Consider the following 16,410-nt stretch of genomic DNA (forward strand, 5'->3'; position numbering starts at 1 on the left):
ACGCTAAATTTAGCATGAAAGGGGGCTTATTCTCAAGGCAGCGTTAAGCCACGTAACATGGCTTAAAGCCACGTTAAGTGGGTTAATGCTGCCTTGAGAATAACACGCTGACCCTATCGCCACTGGAACGTCAGAAAAAGTGTCATTCCCGTGGCGATAGGGGCTTGAGAATATGCCACTTAGACCAATGGCCTATTTCGGAGGGCCCATCAGTTTTGAGGCAGAAGCTCTGCTGGCGAAAACATGATGGTTCATCCCACTCTAATATAGCAGGTGAACTGGGAATTTGGCTGACTTTTTTGTGGTGGAGTACCCTGTGCACCAAACTCTAAATAAGCCCCTATATGTTTTCCTACCTCAGTTGGCAATTCAGACTGCAACATTTTCTATATCAGTACTGTTTCTGTTTCCGTGAGTTAAACGTTTGTGTTCACATTGTTTTTATACATTTTTTTCTCAGCGTAGTGAATGTTGTATAGCAGGAAATATTTACAAAATATATACATAAAGTCTCAAATGTTTTCAAATTTTTTATTTATGAATTGCTGTTAGTGAAAGTCAAAGCTGTTGAGCGACAGCACGGAAGAACAGGTAGGTGAGCTAATGTAGAATCAGATGGAAAACTGTTAACACATTATTCCTGGGTTCATAAGTGGAAGCGATAGGCAGGTTGTTGGAAGAAAGAAACATTGTATTAAGCAATTGGGATTTTTCTTTTCTAATACAGTCTGGTTTTCTTTTCTTACAGAATTTTGTAAACTAATCTTGTTTTTTGCAAGCATTCCGTTATTATACATGTGCTTTAAATCACAATATGCTTCAGTATACATAACATATTTCCCATTTCTCAGTATAGAAATATATTTTCTTTAGAAGTACTCTTCAACTTCAGCAGTCACATGCAGTAGTATTGCTTTGATTAAAAGCTATTTTTAGATAATATTTTACCGTAATAGGAAAATACCACCAGCATGGAGTAGTTAGTGGCTTATGCGAGGGCAGGAAACATCGTAACTGGACAGAAATACAGTTGTATTTTATAGTGTAAACCGTTAAAGGATCTCAGAAACCAAATCAAAGATCACAAGAGTTGCATACTGGCTGAATCATCAAAAAGAAATGTGAAAGTAACGACTGGCGGCTCTCTGAAATTGTTCTAACTGGAACATTTCAAGTATGCTGTCAATGCTGGGAAAAGCGTGTAACCTCTATTACTCCACGTAAGCAGAGGTGTGGGGGTGTAGGATAATCTATTATAGCGTATTAGAAGAATGAAACCGAAGTGATTGTGTATAATTTACTGAGTTGAGGGCTGAAGATTGAGCCTCTTTTGGTCCTGTCAGGAGGCAAGGATTGTTTGAGCAGGCCAGAATATGATTTGCTCTAAATCTTTCTGGCTGCTGATGTGGTTGTTTTTGTTACGGTGCTAACACTAGAGACAGAGCTTCCCCCACTTCCAGCACCATATCCATCCCCAGAGTTGTATCTACTTCCAGAGGTGTGTCCACCCCCAGAACCTCCTCGGCTTCCAACCCCACCAGAGGAGTATCCGCTGGTTGAGCTAAACCTGCTTCCGCCAACAATACCACCACTACTCCCACTAAATCCTCCACCATGTTGTAGTCCACTTGAACTGCTATATCCTCCTGTGCCGCCATATCCTCCTCCGGAACTGAATACACCTCCAGTGCTAGAGCTCACCACAGCTGCAAAAACACAATAGGCAAGTTTAGAATGCATCTTGAAAACAATGGGATGTTCTCATGAAATAATCAAGTGGACTGAACACTACTTACAGATGCTCACCGAACCGGCTCCCTCTCCAGACAGCCTAAGGAAAAAAAAGCATGGAAAGGATGAATCTTTAAACCGTTTGTACTTATAACCAACTTAGTCGTGGAGAGGGGACTGTCAATTTACATTTGCATTTCTTGCAAAGGAAAACGGATTCACTCTGTTGTCCTTTTGTCATTAAGATACACATTAATTAGGTAGTCAGCAGTGGCACTTAACTGAAAAACATGTTGGTAAAACCCAGTGTTAAAATGGTGCTTTACTTGAATGACTTCAATCATTTTCAGTTTCTCTTCAGCAAATCCATCAAATCCATAGGAGGGTCTGAATATCGTGTTAGGCCTTTACACAGTGCTTCCTTTTAAACGTATGGCTTTTAACACATGTGCCTTTCAAACACGTACCATAACGATGCTACTTATTATTCGAGCCCAATGCAATGCTTTATTGCATACTTCATGCATATAAAATTTTAGCTACCGAATATTTTACTGCCATTTGTTTGAAAGTTGGTTTATTCTCGGTTGTAACTGAGATCTATTCTCATTTGAAGACGCCTTGCACTAAACTGCTTGTGAAAAATCATTCCATTGCCTATTTCTCACAAAGCATACCACAATAATTAGTATCCTAATAAAGAACACCATATGTCTTTTCCATGTATAATAAAACTGCTGAGCACTCACCTGCCCTCTTCTCCTTCCAGGAGCTTCCTGTAGGTGGCAATCTCAACGTCCAGGGCTAGCTTGGCACTCATCAGATCCCGGTACTCGTGCAGCAGCCTGTTCATGTCCTGCTTGGTCTTTTGCAGAGCATCTTCCAATTCTGCAAGTTTGTTTTTAGCATCCTTTAGAGCGAGCTCCCCACGATCTTCAGCTTCACTTATAGCAGCTTCCAGTTTGGCACGCTGTTTAGAAAACAAATGTGGTTCCATTCTTTTTGCAATTCATTAGTCACAATCAAAGACGAATTATTAATTAATTGCCAGACCCTAGCAAAGATGAAGCTCAAGGACTGTTTTCCAAGCTCCTATAAAGATCCTCTGAGTATTGTGCGCTCCAGTGGATTCCCTCTTTGAGAGAAGTTCACTCCTTGCAGTACAAAGGCCCATACTTTCATAAGAAGCATCGTTATTCCATTGCATGCCCAAGACCCATTAATGTGCCAGAGAGATTAGCGAAGCAGCAAGTTGCAGCTTGGGTTTGTGAAGTACAACCATCATCAAGCGTTCAGACACCATCCCATCAGAAACCTGTTCTGTAGGTTTTTGTCATTACATGTGCCAAGGAAGTACCTAATATTCTTTTTTTATCGATGTAGTTTCAGAAAATATCCTACATGTTCATTTTCTTACACATTCTGTATTTCATTAGCAGGTTATGTGGAAATGCAGATTGACTATCATGTCCGTGAACTCAAGGACACTTGCAAAGCATGTTCAAAGAACAGTTTGTCACCACAATAAATACATTGTATCCTCAATCAAACCAATATAATTTAAACTTCTTATTTAACCCTGCACTGTTGGTACATAATTAACAGATGGTTCGAGGAGCAGTCCTTGTGATCCCTGAATGGGAAACTGTTTTTTCAGTCTATTTTTGTAATCCAGTTTTCTTTGTTTGTTTTAAAGATCTTTTAGCATTTATATTTAAAAAACGCAGTATGCAAAAGCAGGCTTATGGCAACTTTTGTCACCAACCGTTGATAACCATTCTCCCCGCATCTCCCTTTAATCAGCTTGAGCTTCCAAATATATAAATATGTTGTTCAGTTGCTATTTTTCAAAGCTAAATTATCGCTTTGCCGTGTGTGTTTGCAAAGTTATTCAGCTATGGCGTAGATAGGTCTCCTGTTTATTTACTTCGTGCCACCTCATCACCATACTTCTGCCAGCGGGGCATAATAAGTTTGGTCTGCGAGTACCCCCATCTGATTCTAACATGGTGGTTGTTTGCTAGGCCTCTGGCTGAGTAAAAGCAGGATCCAATCATCTAATTGGCAGAATCCACACCTTTGTCTTGCCTTCTAATTGGCATTCAGAAGTTGGGGAGTTGGGAGGTTGTGGTTTTTAAGAGGGAAGTCACCGCATTCCACTGTCAGGATTAAAATAGGTGCCAATGAGTGAAATTGCTCGACATCCACAGGACTCACAACAGTGAATGTGTTGCAAAGAGACTTGGTTAACTAGCAAGATCCTCACAAACCTTACATTCTGAGTGTTGTTTAACTCACTCATATATTTGTGCAATGCGTATCGATTGACGCCCTTTAATAACATAGCAACAAGTATTTTAACGCTAGAGTGAACATTTCAACAGCGACCTCTTTTGGCGAATCTGCTACTGTATCAAGAATTGTCTGGGTCCCATTCGATTATCGGACCGCTGCGAAGCAAGCAATAGAATCTTTGTGACATCAACCTATGTTGCGGTGTCCTGGGGTCTTTTTCTGCAATTGACTATACGTCCTGAAGATGGTCTGACTGACAATCGCCACAACAGACCGAAACATTGACTCCATCATCTATTTCCCAAATATTCATTGTATTTTAGTAACTGTTCCCTGAATTTTCAGATCTGGTACTTTGTTGATTATTTTGGAATAGATGTATACATTCATGATTTGCAGGTTGATTTGTACCTCCTCTTTCATGTTGTTTTACGATATTAACTATCTTTGAATGTACCCTTTTGAAATGTTACATATATTAAAATTTTGTACCTTTTCGAAAAAAAAAATATATTCCTCTATTATTGATATTATTTTCTCATTCATTGAATGCTAATATTTCCAATTATTTGACATATTCTTTGATTTGCTAAGGCCAATCGGGGTTGAACAAACAAATAACTACGTGTACAATACACAAGAGTAAGAGTCTTTAAACAAAATCCCTTGTAGGCACCTCTTACTTACTATTGATAGAGTGAAAAGTGGCATAAGGAACAGATGTCTCTAGGAACTAAGCACAAGTATGTGTGTGCTTTCCGGACACGTACAATAACAATAGTAATTACTGTTATTGGTTTTTCTTGTTGGTGATGATAATAATAATGCGTTTTAGCTTATGAATATCAGACACTGAACAGTCTTTGTTCACCTGAATAATAGATATAATATTAAACAGGTTCTGTGGCCACCCTCTGCCTGATGAGCCGATCGACCTTCTCTGGATTGTTAGCAGTTGCCTATAGGTTAGCCACAGATGTTTACTGCAGGTAAACTAACCTGTGAAGTACTTTGCCAGCTTAAGACTACAGACCCTTCTTGGTCTACGCTTGCCCGTTACAAATTACATATCTTATAGTATGGGTACTGCTTTTGTGGTGCTGGCATATTAAAAAACCTGTCTGTTGATAAACCAGCAGCACCTCTCCCTAAAGTTCATAGTTATTGCAGCTGTGGACATTGCTTTGATGGTGATGTTGTGTCATTAGAATAGTTTTGTGCTAGATAGCCCCTGTTTTATGTTGCAGCCTTTAAGCCTAAACATGATGATATTGCCAGCATTGTGTGCTTTAATGCGCAATCATAGTTACTTTTTGAATATGCAAATTATTTAACATTAGCCTGCACTGTGCCATCCTACCTGAGCTTTTGCACTTTCAATTTCTCCCTTGCATCTTTGAATCATTCGGTTGTGCTCGTTGATCTCGTTCCTTGTGATACGCAGATCATCTCCATGTCGTCCAGCCGTCACTCGCAGCTCCTCATACTAAGAAATACAAAACATCAACAAAAGGCAAAACAATAAGTACAACTACACCAAAAAAGAAAAAAAACAAGGGTTCTAATGTACTATCCTGGGATGTTATTGCAATGGGACATGTGTGCTAATAGGACACATCGTAAGTTGTCCATTTTGCACGACTACAAAACAAATGCCTACTGAATATTCATTAGGTAGTTTGCAAAAAGGTTTTTCTGCAAGGAACAACAGACCACCTTCCTTGCATTTGCTTTCCCAAATGGACAACGTTTATTATTTTTAACAAAATCATGCGTCTTTTTAATGGGATAGGCGCTGCCTAAAAATTAAATGCTTTCTGTTTGGGAATACATCAGATGAAACAGGCAGTGGTCCCCTGGACCACTGTCTACTACCACACATGCTGCCTGATATGAATCCCAAAGGGAAAGCAGCTGCTCAAAGACAATTTCCACTTTGTGAATAAACTGTCATCCCAGCTGGGTGGTCGGTAATTGATCAACCATACACAGAATTGTAGATAGAAGGGGTTGCCTCTTTCATGCCCCCTCCTTTTATGCAATTCGGAAATAGTTGCAAACGTCTTATGAGTGAGAGAGACTTTTCCAACTCGTAAAAAAGAGCTTTAGTCAATTCTAAAAAGCACTTTTGTGGTTGCAGAGCTAGTGAGTCCGCATACTTATGGCTTGTGATCACTAAAGGGCTTTGCACAAGAGTTGCTGCCATGTATTTGGATTATTATCAGCAATTAAAGGACCGCAGGTCTTTCTTTGAAGTTTGAGATTGCAGCATTTATTTTGGAGCAAAAGACCTGCATTGATTTCTTTTGGGATTACTACAGTTTAACTTCCTTGGATACCGTGTTCAGAGTGAGATATACGAAAGTAGATATAATCAACATGCACCACAATTGTATTATGTAAACGTAGACGTGTATGTGTCCCCGAGTACTTAAATAGTACCCACCTTAGTTTGATACCAAGATTCTGCTTCAGTCCGACTCTTGTTAGCAATGTCCTCATATTGAGCCTTCACTTCAGCGATGATTCCATCGAAGTCCAGATTTCGGTTGTTGTCCATGGATACGATGACTGAGGTGTCGGAGATTTGTGACTGCAGTAGAGATATTTCCTGCAAGTTGCAGAAGCCATGTTATTCTGTTGTTCATTTTGAGACCATAAATATTTCTCAATTGCCTTTTCTTGACATTCCATTTAAGGTTGACTGCCTTTCATTTGCACACAAAAAGCATATTATGGAGCAGAATAAATAGATGCAAAAGAGGAAAATATCATTGCAACATCTTGATTTAAGGTAAAGGCAGGTTTAAACCAAGCCCAAAAATGCTAACTTGCGGCCATCTAAATGTTACTATAACTGTGAACCCATATATGAGTTCAGAAGCTTTAATCCCACTCTGTGCAACAATATACAGAAAGAATTTGCTTTAAAATGAGTTATCGTTACCGCATCAAATAACGCGTGAAGGAAGTTAATCTCATCCACCAGACAGTCGACCTTGGCTTGGAGATCTGCCTTATTCAAAAATGCAGCATCAACATCCTGAACAAAAATCAGAGAAAACTTTAGTTAGTGTTTCCTTCAACGGCAGATCCATGGATTTTTAGAAATTATTCTACTGGTCTACTTTTGAGAGAACCTTGAGCACATCATACATATTCTGTCTCGCATTCCATAAAAGTTTGTCCACGTGGTCCTTTTAGAAACGGCTGTTTAGTTTGCTAACACATAGAATCTTTTTTAAGTATGAATATTGGCGTTAAATAATTTTCCGTGGACTCGGCAGTTGTAGCTGCTATATTATTAATGGCGATGTTCTTAGTTTTGCACAAAAAAGACTATGATATTTTAGATGTGCTTTACTTGGGTCGCAAGCCACATTTCTGAAATAAGATTGCAATAACATTGCTATCAACTTGTTCTGAACTCACCTTTTTCAGGACCACAAATTCGTTCTCAGCAGCTGTACGCTTATTGATTTCATCTTCATATCTGTGTGATTAAAACATATTAGTATGTGCAATTTACATATCTTGGAATATTTTAACATTCTTACATTTGTCCATATATGAAATAGCACCACTGTGAAATCTTTTAGAGACAGATTTTCTATTTAGCAACTATCAATTCATTTGGTATCAATATTTTTACATTTTGCACTTGGCGGGCTTTTCTTTTATAGTGACATTATAAGCACCGCTAGAAAACGTTGTGGCTGAAAAACACGTGAGTGAAACATGCGATGCTAACAAACCAATAACGTAACACAAGAATTTTTTGGAAACATACACATATTATTGTTTCCGTTGCAGAACTTAAAGAGTCTCACCAAGAGAAATCGATTAGATGAACTGATACAAGTTGCATTTCTAAGCAAAAAGGTAACGATAACACAAGTTGAACTGTCTTAGTGACACATCGAAGAGGGTCACAAACTTATCATGCCCTATATTTGTATTCATATAGGTACCCAGCCCCGAAGCCCTGAAGACGAGCCTGAACAAGTATATAGACAGGCTCAGAAACGCGTCGGCTTACAGGCTTATGACCCTGCATTCGTCTTAATTCCGAATGCCCTTTCACTGCGCATAAGGCTTTTGTTTTGTTTTTCTCAAATAAATTGAATGTTTGTTATATTAGTCGCCCCATGCGCAATTAGGCCAAAGGAAAAAAGGAAAACAATGATTCTAGTGGCCTGACTTAAAATATGTGGACAGGGTACTTTCAACATTAATGTGCAATTGATGTTTAAATGTTTTTTTGTGTAAAAGCATATGAATGTGTAATTCTTTTCTGTCTTTTCAATGTAAATTTTGAGTTATTGTAAATACATGTGTTCTTGTGCAGGACAGGAAGTAACTCTTCGGACTGTCATTGAATTTGTAAAAATTATTGCAATTTCTTTTCTAAAACTTATAAATTTAATGGTTACACATAAGGATTAAATACCTTAGTGTACGATTCTGCCCAAAATAAAAAAAAGAGCAGAACAAAAAAACGAGTGACCGGGTCCCTTTCTTTCTACAATTATAAGCACTGCAGCGGGAAATGATTAGTAAGATATGTATGGGAACACTATAAATTGGATCAATATTGCGTTACATCACTCATTCATTTGACCAAAAGAGTGGAATATCCCATGTTGCATGTTGTGTAGATTACATGAAGCTTGTATCCCTGTGCTTGTTTCAGATAAATAATTAGACAAAGAAAGTAAAACTACGAAAACACTAACCTTCTCTTGAATTCTTCTACAAGATCTTCCATATTTTTCCTTTCTGATTCCAGACGGATTCTGTCACCACCGCAACTTTCCAGTTGCCTCCTTAAGTTTGAGATGTAGCCCTCGAATAGAGGCTCCATATTGCTTTTGACAGTTTTCTGGTCCTGAAGGAGGTTCCATTTGGTCTCCAGCATCTTGTTCTGTTGCTCTAGGAATCTCACCTTAAACCGAATGAGAAAAAAGCATTTTATCTTATCAATTAATACTTTTTACTCTTTAATTCCTCAAAAATGCTCAAAAAATGAAATAAACATTGGCAACTCTTGTCTTATTGGTCAACACCATAGCTTAAAAAGAGACAGGGAGAGCATTCTGCAATAAGCATTACTCTTGTCCACAGAATCACAAAAATGATTTCATAATGAGAGCCTCTAGAGTAGTATGTCTCAGATGAAATTGACTTGCCTTACAGCAGAGTGTGATATTTGCAAGTGGTCTTTTTAGTACAAAACGTTTCAGACAGTTTTTAAAAAGCAAACGTATTTTAACTTGCAAAATATTCTGATTTTTAAACCTCACCTTGTCAATGAAAGAGGCAAACTTGTTGTTGAGGGTTTTGATCTGATCCTTTTCATCTTTTCTCACCCGCTGGAGGGTTGGATCAATCTCCAGGTCTAGGGGAGTCAGTAAGCTCTGGTTGACAGTGACATTTGTAATTCCCCCAGGGGGGCATGTTGGAAATCCACTTTGAAACCCAAAACCACCACCACCTCCAGCTGCAGCTCCAAGACTGTATATGTTGCCTTGTCCTCCACCAAGTCCGAATCCACTACCATGCCCACTAACACCATATCCACTTCTCAAAGTCCGGGTGCCGCCAACTGAAATCCTGTTGGGACCAGAGCCTACACTGTAGAGACTTCTGCTGCCGAAGCCAGGAGTCCGGCCTAGACCAGAATTACCACCTTGTCTAGTGGACGTCACAGAGCTCACACTGTACCTGCTCCCGCTCTTTGGCAGAATAGCTGAAGAAGAACTGAATCCATGTTTGGAGCCAGAGTGGAATGTTTGGTGAGACATTGCTTCTTCTAAGAGGTCAAATGAAAAAGAAAGAGAAAATAAGCAGAAGCAAAGACTATTGCAGCCCTCAGAAATGCCTCTGAAAGTCTGAGCTAGAACTTGATTCTTTTATATGTCTCCATATCTGGGTTTGGCTCAATAAACTGTAAAAAAGGCCCATGATTTCGGTTTATGAGCTTGGGATGCTTGGCAACACCTCACCTTATTCATCCTGAGTAATAGTGAGCTAATGTGCAACACACCTGTGAAATGACAAAAAAAGATGCAGGTTATGTATTACTGGCAAGCTTTGTCCTCTATAAAACCAAATCTTTCAGTAACTGCAATATGAAAAATTAGGAATAATTACGTTCCTTATTCTTTTGAAGTTTCCATGACATCAGCATCTTTATATTAAAAATGTGGGGTGGGTAAATGTTATGCATTTTAGAACAATGTTTTTATGATGCTAGTATGAACAAATGCATTTGAAATTAGAGGTGGGTGTTTGCTTATAGTATGTAATTTAATAGTATGTAATTTGCACATGCACGCACATTCACTGAGGCATTTACAGACCCAGCTAAACTCTCACAAAAGTGGCAGTAACTGCCACACTCACTCACACCCCCATAAGACCATTCACAAACCCATTTACTCGTGTATGTCTAAGTTTGAGTACTAGTTCTCCCTTAGAGCCTGGGGTGATATCTGCAGAATGCAATCTGCACCACAAGAAGAGTTTGTAGAGGACTACTTCAGCACTCTTGAAAAGGGTGAACCCTGATTGTAGTTGACCTCAGAATCACGGCCCCAAAGGGTGTTGGGTTTCAAAAGGAGGGAAAGATAAGTAGGTAAAGTCTCTAGAGGAGAGAAGGGATCCTCCAGAGGGACTTCTCTATTAGATATGGTGCAGGAAGAATTGTCTTCTCCCGAACCCAGTTCCCTGAGTACCTAAAGGATAGACAGGCTGAGTGGGACCTGAGGTTGCAGCTGGCCCACCTGGGTGCAGAGGAGAAAAAAGGTGAGGCTAAGAGAACCTTGGAGGAGAAAAGGGTCTTGCTGGTTGGAGTGTCAATGAGGTGCCCTCGAAGTCCAAATAGCTGTTAGAGTCTAGTAAAAATGGTGGTAGTACCACTATTGTGTTTAGTGCAGATGAAAGAGTTCATACATTCAGAGACTTTGAGTCTGACTTTAAGGAGGGCGTTGATACAGACAGGTTATTTCTAGCTTAAGAAGTAACTTTAGAAGTGCTGAGGATGTCTGAGGAGGATTGCAGGGGTACTTTTGGAGTCACATCCGTGGTGATGGGATGGGCAATGTACTGGCTGTAGAGCAGTGAAGAGGTTGAGATATCCCTCTATAAAGGAGACACTTGCCAGTAAGTATGAATTAACCTTAGATAAGTGCAGGTTGAAATTCAGGGTTAGTCTGAAACTGTATCACCACTGCTGGTAGGATTGTGTGGGTACTTTTGGAAATGTATGGTAATAGTACTTATGTTTTTTAAGAAGGTGTTTATAACAGTTTTTTACTTTTTCATTTTTTCAAAGAGAACTGGAAGATGCAACTTGCTTCAAACAACAGATGTAATACATCTGGAATATGAAATCTAGGCTCCTCAGAATCTAATCTTGTTGAGTTGTTCTCTGCTGCAGGTATTTTCACAGGGCTGTCATCATACCGTCCCCATAGCCCAGTTCAAATTAGTTGAGGAAACTATTGAGACTCTAAACTTTTCTCCAGACACTCACTTGAGTTCTTTTAGCTTGTTTCATCTGATACGGTTCAATGGCATCCCCAATAACGTATTTTGAAAGTAGTGGATGGATACGGTTATGCCTATATATTTTTTCAGATCTACTTCAATGCAGTTTTTCAAACTGTCCACTTGAAGGCAACATTTCTTCCTCCATGCAACTTCCATGTTAAACAACATCTACATCTTTAAAGTACACATTATTTTCTTTAATATATTTTGTAGGTTTTGTCACCTTATTTACATCCACTAGTTCCTGCCATATTTTTTTGTTTTTTGTGGGCACATCATTCACTAGTGGTTCTTACAAATCTCTCTCTATTGTGTTTGACATCAACAGGAAAATACACAACTCTACCTTTAAGCCCTTTCTGAAGCTGTTAGAGTTTGCTTCTCTCAGAAAGTAATATAAGTGATCTCATGGATATTCTGCATAGCTCAGGGTTAGAAACCAAGTTGGTGTTCCTAAATTTCACAACATGCACTTAATCTCAACATGACAATGATGCCAGTACTCATTTGTCCCAATATGTACAGAGGTAAAGTAAACAGACAGCAGCACTGTAAGTACATGGGTGGTGTCCTACTGTATCAATTTATTCCTGGCAAATACTACAGATACTACTGCACTCCCATTTATACACAGGAGCTTGTCTACGCCTTCCTTGTACCTCTTCATCTATCTCTTCTTCTAAATTTCTAGGAACCATCTCTTCTTTTGCAAAGAGACTACTGTCTTTTACGTCATAACATCGACCAGTTGTTTCAATTACTTACACTAATTAATTCCCTTGCAAGTAGCTTTCTCCATGAAAGAAAGCCTCAGTAGTAGACGCACTTTTCCATTCTACTTTGAACATTTTGCAAAAGTTACTTTTATTCATAAGCATTTTTTCTTTTTTTCTTCATTGACAACACTGTCTGTTTTATCTAGTGTTTTCATTCTGTTTAGTATCAAAATAAATAATTTGTAATTCAGAGGAAACACTTTATCAACTACACTCCACTCTTCTTGTCTTAGTGTCCCTCATTTATTTTGGACAAAATTCTGTATTACTCTCTTCCAAAGATTCTCATTCATATTTCTTGAATTTATTTTCGTCTCCTTGTCAAATTGCGTGGATAATGTGCATAAAACAAAAATGGGAATTATTTTCAATTTATTTACTTCTAATCTGACTTTCTCCTTCTCCATTTTAAATTTGGGGAGGTAAAGTAAATAGACCACAGCAGTGTAAGTATGTGGGTGAGGTCCTACAGTAGTTAATCAAGAGTGCAAGTTTCAGTGTGTTTCTGTATTTGTAAATAGTTCAATATGTTATGTTTGTTTGTTAATTGTTTGATTTAAATTGTATTCTAACATGTTAATAAAATGTACTTGTAAAGTTATAAATATATTTATTATTAATTTAACTTAAGGGTCACAAACACACCTATGCAGGTACTTGTACATGTACTCATACACCTATTAAGTCATTCACACAGGTACTGACACACTCATGCACTGTCACACGCTCACTCAAAAACCTGTACAGTTAATGACAGACCTATTTATACATGCTGCAAATATCTACTTACATAGACACCTGGGCATACATTAATGCTGACACTTGACACGGCCAGGCATACAGGAAAACAGGCAGTGACACACCCAGTAAAACACTAATGCAGCCAATAACACACCCATGCATATACTCATGCATACACTGACACACCCACTCTTACACCGATACAGTCACTGACACATTAAAAACATAGAATTAACTCTTTGACAAGATGGCGGTTCTAACAAGGACCATTTTTCTTTCTAGAGATTTTTAATGTATGAACAGGGTAGTGAAAAGGGTAAGGATGGGGAAATGCACAGAAGCATCTGGCTTCACTCTTCTACAAATATTATGTAGGCACTGGAAGGAAAACAAAAACTAACAACAATGCTTCTTCACTGTATCCAAGAATGCCCCCTCAGAAGACATTTTTACAGTGACACGCATGTGGTATTTCACACAGTGAATAACCATGTCACTCAATTCCTCACAGGCAGCTGGTATTGTAATAACTGTAGCTGATGATGGTTCTCCCAAGGCTGCTGTAGAGTTTGACCATCCTGCTGCACCTGCTTTCTAATGCATCATCTGATTGTAGACTCTTTCATGAATTTTGTACAGGTGCTTCTATAAGGAACTTGTCCCATGTGAATACTTCTTTGCAGTGTCTCTGGATAACTGATTGCCGCAAATATTAACATTTGATATTACCTTCTTTTCCCCAAAGGGTATAGTAAAGTGTTTCCATACTTCACTTTCTTTTCTGCAAGGTGGTATATCTTTCCTTCTCATCCTCAACAGGTTGTGGATGCTCATCTTGGACGGATGATGTAGCTTCAGCTGTTGTGTAACAGCACTGGTTCGCAATCCTCTGGATTCACCAGTGGAGAGGTAACTGCTTTTGGGTATGGCTTTCCATGTGGAAGGGTGGGATCTTAATGTATCCAATCAGAAGACAAGGTATGGGTGTGTCTTCGAGTGAATTTGTGAATCCGGTGCATAAATGTTCAGATTCACAAAACTCGTATAATGGGTAACTTTGTTTAAAAACAGAAATGAGAAGTTGTATATATACTTGTAAATCTGTTCACACTGATATTATTAATGACACTGGAAAGGTTGACATATGCGCAGTAATTTATAAAATTTTTGGTGAATCCACTAATTCAGAGTTGCAGATTAATTTCGATCACATGATCGGAAGTAAAAACCATGGAGTAGTACTCCGTCCAGGTTTGCAGACCCACAAATGTACCACAGTACCTCAAAAATGTTTTACAAAATTAAATTTGTTTAATTACATTAACCACCTGCGCCTCATCCCTGGTGGCCAGTAGTAGGCCGTACGTTTGTTCATCTTCCGCTTTATTGTTTTATTGTATTGCCTGTATTTCATTGTTGTGTCTGTGACTGCTGTTGTTCTGTCTTCCCCCTCTGCCTGTCCGTGGTCCGAGCCCGTTTTCCTCCCTCTGTTCCCCTCGCTGTCCCAATGTCTCTCAGCCCGGTTTTTCCTTCTGTGCCACTTGTTTTTTCCCTGTATTTCTGTGCCCTCTTGCCTTCTGTGTCACTCGTTTTTCCTGTATCTCTGTGCCCTTTTTGCTCTCTGTGCCACTCGTTTTTTCCCTGTATTTCTGTGCACGCTTGCCTTATGTGATACTCATTTTTCCTGTATTTCTGTGCCCTTTTTGCCTTCTGTGCTACTTATTTTTTCCCTGTATTTCTGTGCCATCTTGCCTTCTGTAACACTCATTTTTCCTGTATTTCTGTGCCCTTTTTGCCTTCTGTCACTCATTTTTTCCCTGTATTTCTGTGCCCTCTTGCCTTCTGTGACACTCGTTTTCCTTCTATTTTGTGCCCTTTCTGCTTCTGTGACACTCGTTTTCCCTCTATTTTGTGCCCTTTTGCCTTCTGTTCCCTTCATTGTCCCTCACCGCCCCCGCCGCTGCACTCCTGCGGCCCCGCCCCCCCTGACTGCCCACTGCCCATTCGCTGCCCCTGCCTCCCCCCTCCTCCTCCCTCCCACCTACCCATATAGGCCTGCCGATGTACGTTGAGGAGAGCAACCCTTTACCCCACCAGGTAGGTCGCTCCCCCTCCGCACAGCACCGCTTGAGTCTCCCTGCCCCAGCTGCCGCTGCTGAGGAAGTTCGAGGCACTCCACCACACGCAGGCTACCACCCGCGCCTCATCCCTGGTGACCAGTGGTAGGCCATAGGTTTGTTCATCTTCCGCATTATTTTTTATTGTATTACCTGTATTTCATTGTTGTGTCTGTGACTGCTGTTGTTCTGTCTTCCCCCGCTGCCTGTTCGTGGTCCGTGCCCGTTTTCCTCCCTCTGTTCCCCTCGGTCCCCGTGTCTCTCAGCCCGGTTATTCCTTCTGTACCCCTCGCTGCCCTGTGTCTCTGCCCAGTTTTTCCTTCTGTACCCCCCCGCTGCCCCATGTCTCTCAGCCCGGTTTTCCCTTCTTTTCCCCTCACTGCCCCTGTGCCTCTCTGCCCGTTTTTGCCTTCTGTTTCTCAGCTGCCCCTGTATTCTTGTGCCCTTTTTGCCTTCTGTGCCACTCATTTTTTCCCTGTATTTCTGTGCCCTCTTTGCTTCTGCGACACTCGTTTTTCCTATATTTCTGTGCCCTTTTTGCCTACTGTGCTGCTCATTTTTTCCCTGTATTTCTGTGCCCTCTTGCCTTCTGTGACACTCGTTTTCCCTCGTTTTTTGTGCCCATTTGCCTTCTGTTCCCTTCATCGTCCTTCATCGCCCACGCCTCTGTGTCCCCTTGCAGCCCAGCCCCCCTGACTGCTCACTCGTGACCCCGCCTCCCGCCTACCAGCTGCTCCTCCATCCCACCTCCCCATGTATGCCGGCCACAATGCGCCCGCGCCGCTGACGCTCCTAAGGCAAGCCCGTCTGCGCCCGTCCGCGCCTGAACTGTGCCCAGCGCCAGAACCCCTGGCCCCCGCACCCGCCACGACGATTCCGGACGGACCCGCACCTGCTTCAAGGCCGCCCTGAAACACACACACTGTCCCTTCACCTGCCGGAATGTGGAATTTTAGTTCGTGAACTGAACATCATCTGCGCCATCTTGGCCATCCCTCAGACTCACGTACGAACTAACACGACGGCCATTTTAGGTACCATGGTCTCCCTGTTCACGATCGCCCATCAGCGCACTTCCCTGACCTTGCAAGCCTCCCCCATGCACCCTGGCTGCCCCCGCTCTCACATGCACAAGTCATGAACCCTCCCCTCCCGCATGACTCTGTCCCTGGAAATCACACCCCGCGCCTGACCAA

General features: G+C 40.7%; 1 protein-coding gene across 1 annotated transcript; it reads right to left on the bottom strand.

Annotated features, from left to right (window-relative positions):
* Positions 1 to 517: 517 nt before the first annotated feature.
* On the bottom strand, positions 518 to 9,911 carry LOC144833130 (keratin, type II cytoskeletal cochleal-like). The gene is made up of 9 exons (XM_078689145.1): positions 9,325 to 9,911; positions 8,763 to 8,966; positions 7,459 to 7,519; positions 6,974 to 7,069; positions 6,473 to 6,637; positions 5,387 to 5,512; positions 2,481 to 2,701; positions 1,797 to 1,831; positions 518 to 1,706 (listed from the first exon to the last, which is right to left on the bottom strand). Exons 1-9 carry the CDS (start codon positions 9,828 to 9,830, stop codon positions 1,384 to 1,386), a joined length of 1,737 nt encoding a protein of 578 aa, XP_078545271.1. The 5' UTR covers positions 9,831 to 9,911; the 3' UTR covers positions 518 to 1,383.
* Positions 9,912 to 16,410: the final 6,499 nt, after the last annotated feature.

Source organism: Lissotriton helveticus, chromosome 1_1 (assembly GCF_964261635.1).
Source record: "Lissotriton helveticus chromosome 1_1, aLisHel1.1, whole genome shotgun sequence".
Taxonomy (NCBI): Eukaryota; Metazoa; Chordata; class Amphibia; order Caudata; family Salamandridae; genus Lissotriton; species Lissotriton helveticus.

Coding starts and splice junctions, on each gene's coding strand:
- LOC144833130 (XM_078689145.1), bottom strand. CDS start 9,830: ATGTCTCACCAAACATTCCACTCTGGCTCCAAACATGGATTCAGTTCT. Junction 6,638..6,973: donor TTCACGCGTTATTTGATGCG/GTAACGATAACT, acceptor TGCAACTTGCAG/GAAATATCTCTACTGCAGTC. Junction 1,707..1,796: donor AGCCGGTTCGGTGAGCATCT/GTAAGTAGTGTT, acceptor GTGTTTTTGCAG/CTGTGGTGAGCTCTAGCACT.